The sequence below is a fragment of the Anopheles nili genome, chromosome 2 (genome assembly GCF_943737925.1).
Source record: "Anopheles nili chromosome 2, idAnoNiliSN_F5_01, whole genome shotgun sequence".
In the NCBI taxonomy this organism is placed as follows: domain Eukaryota; kingdom Metazoa; phylum Arthropoda; class Insecta; order Diptera; family Culicidae; genus Anopheles; species Anopheles nili.
In genome coordinates, this window is record NC_071291.1 from 27,603,321 (window position 1) to 27,609,450 (window position 6,130).

At 50.8% G+C, this 6,130-nt stretch overlaps 1 protein-coding gene across 1 annotated transcript; it reads right to left on the reverse strand.

Annotated features, from left to right (window-relative positions):
• Nucleotides 1-3,246: 3,246 nt before the first annotated feature.
• Nucleotides 3,247-5,016, reverse strand: LOC128721496 (vesicular acetylcholine transporter). Its single transcript, XM_053815252.1, has one exon. The coding sequence runs from the start codon at nt 5,014-5,016 to the stop codon at nt 3,247-3,249; it is 1,770 nt and encodes a 589-aa protein (XP_053671227.1).
• Nucleotides 5,017-6,130: the final 1,114 nt, after the last annotated feature.

The window sequence follows — 6,130 nt, forward strand, 5'->3', positions numbered from 1 at the left end:
GAAGAATATTCATAAACCCAATGTATGGGGTTTGCTCGAATAGAATTGGTTTGAAACAAATATTCTTGCTTACATAACCTAATAGCTCTAAACTCGCCATTGTTTCTAAAACAAAAACGTTTAAAATTATAACAATAACCAATTTCGGGGGAAAAGTCGACGAATCGAACAGCTTAATACGGGTTGTTTCAATGGAAAATGGCTTGAGAAACGCAATAGAAAAGAGCCCAAAACCAACCCAAGAATTTTGCCAAAGCTTACGCCATTTAGGTGACCATCTCGTAAACATCGACGATGTTCGTGGTAATTCCTTTCTCTATTTTTTGAACATTTCGATAAACAGCTAGGCACAGTTTAGTTGTAGTTTTCCAGTTCCCATGACGTCCTTTCTTGGTTTCTGTTGCCTCTACTTCTGTATTTATTGCTTTGCACGGACATTTCACACAGCACATGCTGCCCGTAAATCTCGCTTCAGACAAAGACTTTTCTGCATGGATGGGAAAGTTTCTTTCGCAGTGCCTTATCGAGTAAGATTACCGGACTGTTCCTCTCCCCTCCCCCCAAAACCCACCCCACCTCACCCCTCCCTTCACTCTACACCGGCGAGTGGTAACGCGGTTAAAATTTGAATTTCCTTCTATCTACTTCACGGTACAGGGTAAGTGACAGAGAGATAGTGTGAGAGAGAGAGGGAGTGATAGTGAGAGATAGTGCGGAAAACCTCGTCCCCGGAAAACACGACTAAAACGTTAGAACGAGATATAGAGAGTATAGAGCATTTAGGGCCGCGAAGTAGGCGAAAGATGGAACCAGCTAAATGACGTTTTGTGCGCTTTGTCACGAATTATGATACACTGGTCGCGAGCTGAGGGTTTGGGGAGCCTTTAAATTCGAGTAACTGCTCGACTGAACGCTCGCAGACCTAAACACCTCGCCTTAAACTACAACGACAACATAATACGAGCCACCTCGCGTTCGCCTCTACTATGGAACACGCGGCTCAAGGACATCCCCTAACACGTGGGGCAGATCGTTCTGGGCCGCGGTTCGAGGCCCTTCCGAGGTTGTGCCCTATCTTCGGTATGTTCTAGCACTCTCTTCTCGACCACTTCCACCAACATTTCAGCTCTCCGCGCTTCCTACACCTGCTCCGGCGTGTGTCCAGCGAGGACGAAGGTGGGTCCTGAAACCCGCCACCGACTCGCGTGGATTTTACTTAAGAAACTAGCATTAATTGTGTTGATTAGTGTGAGTCCCGGCGGCCCCCCAGGATCGGACCGACCGCCGGTATTAATGTATACATGTACATTTAATATATGTATATACAAACAAGGAGGCCAAATTTGCGACTAGCCGTTCGCGGGATGCCGTGAGATTGACGTTTGCTAAACGGGAGTAATATGCACTAAGGTGTTGTGGGTGTGTGGGGTTGTGTCGGTGCACATAAGAAGCCCTTCAGGATCGCATCTGGCGCATTCGAGCTGTTAAAACAGGTTGGGATGGAACCGAATCGCGTTTAAAAGCCGACACAGCGACAGATCTACTTGGTTTTCCTGCGGCCAAGCGGGAGGTTTTTGCGTGCGTTTTCCAGTCTTACGGGATAAAGTTTATCGTTCCGTGTCCTTCGGCTCGCATCGGTTGTGTTTCGCTTCAGGCGATCCTGGTCCCACGTGGGGTGAAGCCGGATCAATGATATGATTGCGATATTGACAATATTCGTAAGTACGTGTACGTGTTGTATGCTTCTGTACTGATATGAGTGTAACGTCTAGTCTCCAACCGCACCAAGATGGCGCCATTCGCGGGTCCTTTCGCAGTGCCGCAAAGCAGGAAAACGTGTATAATACATCCAAATTCTAATCGACTTGAGATAGGGTGCAACTGACCGGTGCGGATGCCACCTCTGCACCGGTGTGTAAATACGCATATACGGCTAATACATCTTGTTCAAGGCGTTCCTACAGAGCCACCATCGCCCTTTTCGTGTGTTGTAAATGCTACCTCAGAATATGGCTACGATAACGTGAGTAACGCGTTGTGTTTTCTATGCTTCGTCCTGGGTTCGTTCTCTATGTTACAGCGCAGTGCCGCCGAGTGGAAAGGTGCTCGCTGCGTGGGGTTTTTGGTGGATGAAAGTGGGTGGTGGATGGAGTCAGGATAAGCTCCACCCACTCCACTCCACCCATATCACCCATGCCCAATGCGTGTGCCCTCAACTGCGAATTATTTTAATTGATACCATTAGAGACTTTCGGCCGTCGGATCGGGTTGGTAGTCGAGGGTTTTTCGTTCGTTGCAAGCGAGAATGCTCCCGGCCCTTATCCCCAAGACACCACCCTCACCGTCCGGACCAACACAAACTGATGGGAGGAGGGGGTGGGGAAGGAGATGACGTCGAGGAATACCTTCGTGCGGCGTACAGAGGGAACGTAATGTACATGTACGGTACGAACGCGTAAGATAGACTCTCCGTGGGAAGAGAAGGACTTCGAGAGAGAGAGAGAGAGAGAAAGAGAGAAGGGAAAGGTTAGAGGGTGGATCCTTACGTCTACGACCTACGTGCTAGTATATGTAAATGATGATATATCCCGTGCAGGAGCCCTCCTACGAACGACCTTTTCCGCATTGACGGTGGCACGTACGTCAGAGGGATTCACCTGACGGATGATTTTAACTCTTCCCTCTATATAATATCACTTTTCGGTAAATTCAGGCGAGCACGAGGCTCTGATATGTATCGTTACCTTGGTTGTGTCTTATGTTAGTGAGAATGGTTGAACCGAAGCGTTACATAAATAACTGAAGCAGTTCGTCGTGTGGAGCTCGCATGTCTCGGCCCGGTGGCGTAACACGGCAGGTGGATGAGTCTGACTCCTCGCACCCGAATAGAACGTTACGCTTGGTTTGATATGTCTACGATATTGATGCGATTCGTGCAGACTCACCACGCCAGCCCACCGGTGACGCCAGGACCGTGGTAGCGAGTTTCCTCCACGAGAACATTTCCTAATCCTAAACTCCTGCATTTGCACGGCTGTCATTTCGTCCGTCGCGTCACGTTTATGTCAGTCATCTTTCTATGCTTTTTTTCACTTTTCAAGACATTCAGTGGTTTTTGGATGTCGATCTCTACTCCTGCTTCACTCTTGCCAGCAGGGTTTTTCCTGGTTGAAACAACTTCCCGCTAGAGGGCGCACCAAATGCCAAATGTGCCCAGCGTTGACGTTTCGCCATTGATGTAGCGATTTAGAAGCCTTGCCGGAACGGATTCGAAATCCTTGGCTGGGATGGCGCCTGTTGTTGCTGCTGCTGTTGCTGGCCTGACGATTCCCCATGACGGAAAGGATTAGCAACCTGCTGAGGTTGCGGAGGCAGATGGCGTGGAGCTTGCTGTTGCTGCTGCTGCTGCTGTTGATAAACGCTGCCTCCCTGTTCCTGATATCCTGGCTGGTAGTTCTGGTATCCGCCCTGTTGCTGCTGCTGCTGCTGATAGCTACCATTCTGAGAGTAGCCCTGGTCGATGTTGGTCTCTTGCTGATAGCTGCCCTCGTCCGTTTGGCGGCCATACTCGAGATGGTTCTTGTACTCCTCACCAACCATCTGCTGATCGTGCATAGTGTACGTTTGATACTCCTTGGTCGGTGGGTCGCCCATCAACACATTCGCCTCGTTCTCGAAGTGCTTAAAGTCGTAGATGTTGCGAAGATACGACATGACCGGCACGTACAGGAGGTTCGCGAACGCGATCAGGAAGTTGAGTGCCGTGAATCCGATCGCCTCGACGACTCCACCAGCAATGATGGGCCCAACCGCGTACGCCAGTGAGTACGAGATGTCGGCAATGGCGTAGATGCTGCCGTACACCGACACGTACCGAATGTCGACAAGATATCCTAGCGTAGGCAGCAGCGCCGTATCGATGAGCGCGATGCCGAAACAGATACCACAGATCGGGATCATCAGCATGATGTAAGACGAGCTGAACGGGATGATAAAGCAGCAGAGACCTTCGAGCGCAAGTCCTGCGGCAGCCATCAACCACTGCTTCTCGGGGTACTGACGTGCCATCTTGACGGTGATGATCACGCCAAACACGTGCGGGAAGAACGCTGGTAACCAGACCATGCCAATCTTCCAGTTGTCTGTCGTCAGGTTGTCCTCCATCCACATCGAGATGGTGGGTTCGAGGAATGCTAGCGCCACGTTAGACATCATCAGCGCCCCAGCACAGACGGCAATGTACGGATCTATCAGAAGTCGCCAGATCGGCACGGATGGTGGCTTAACTTCCTGTCGATCGGCCAGCTGTTCCTTGATCGGTTTCATCACCAGCAGCAGCATGAACCCGTCCATGAGCGAGATCAGTGCCAGGATGACGAACGGGACTTCCTTACCAGCGAACTGGTACAACGCTCCACCGAATGGGGGCGCCACTAGGCAACCGAAGCTGATAAACGCCAGTGCGATACCGAGTGCCTTCGAGCGTTCAGCTTCCTCCGTGAACCGATCGGCGATCATTGCCAAACCGGAAGTGTCCGCAAAAGCTGACCCAACACCCTGTAGCGAGCGGGCGAAGAATAGCATGCTGTAGCTGCGACCACACGCGAACACCATCGTCGACAGGAACATGATGATCAGCCCCACCATCATCGGCAGATCGTAGCCAATGCGATCGATCAGCGCTCCTGAGAAGGGGTTCACCATCAGCTGTACGATGGCTTTGGACGCGAACAGGATACCGGTGGCCGAGTCCTGACCCTGAGCGTGTTGGTGAGGCGTGAACGCGGTTGTCGGTGCACTTGCATTGTACGGTTCCTCCGGACCCCATGTGCCGATGTACCGCAGGTAGTCTGGAATGATCGGCACGATCACCATGTAGAGCATGTTGTCTAGCAGCAGTGCGATGGAGACGATCACGAGGATCAGCTTCCGCTGTGACTGCGGTTCCTTCACCTTCGTCCAGAAGATCTCCTTCACCTCGCTCGGTTCGAGATTGATTATCGGTAGAGGTGCCATGGTTGCTTCGTGCGCCGTACGTCTGCTTCAGATGACGTTATTCAGGTGCTGTTCAGGGGGTGGGTTCTTCTGCTTGCAAAGCGGGTTCTAGCTGGGCTCTCTTGCTCGTTCTTGCTTTGCTCAGTTAGCCCAGAAGTGCTCTAGACACAGGTGCTGCTTATGATAGATATCAGCTTCAGACGCACCACTGTTTGTTCAGGCTGATGGAGTTCACGGTGAAGTTGATACACCATGTCGTAGGTGCGCTCACTGCGTGTGTGCGGGTGATCGTGTCTCGATCACATCGATTTCTCGCAATCTCAATCACACTCCTTATCTCTATAGCCTAAAAGATAACTCGCACTTGCACTCCTGATCTTGTATCTCACTTCTTTCTGCCGTTCACGCTCACTCGGTACGCGGTAGGATGTGTGATTTGGGCTTTCGCTATGGCGCACGTGGGAGGGATTTACGGTCGTGGTCCACGATGGCGGCAACCTTGTGAAACACAGAAACAATATTTTAATCGTTTTGTTTTGAGTTTGGTTCGATTTCGGTAGGCTTGTTCGTTTTTGGAGTTGGGAATGGTTGGCAGTAGCGTTTTGTTCTTGAGAGGGGGTGTGTGCGCGTGGGAGGGAGAGCGGGCGGAATGGAATCCGAACACAAGCAGCAAGGACTATAAATAACGAACCAAAAAAAAAGGAAAAACACATTGTCACAAGGACACACTGTCACCGCAGGACAGATTTTGCGGTCCTCGCGGGACCATGGCCAGGATCTATGCCTCCAGCCGGGTCAGGATGTTGCCGAACTGGCACGTTATGCAATGAGGGTATTTTGGTTCACATTGACAAAATAAAAAAGAAGGAAGAAAACAAATACAATTTACCACAGAAATGAAACGAAAAACGCCATCTCTGGTTCCGGTTTCGTGTGACCGCCCGAAGGTTGCCCGTTTGTGGTGCAATTTTCAACGCTATTTTGTTCGCTCTCTCGCTCTGTTCCATCTGCGTCACCTTACGTGGCAGTTGGTGACGGTCCCGACAGCCCACTTCCGGTCCGGTCGTCCGCGTATCGATCGATCGAACCAAAACGTTGTTTCTGTGCTTCTCAAGGATGCGCCACGAAGAGGAGT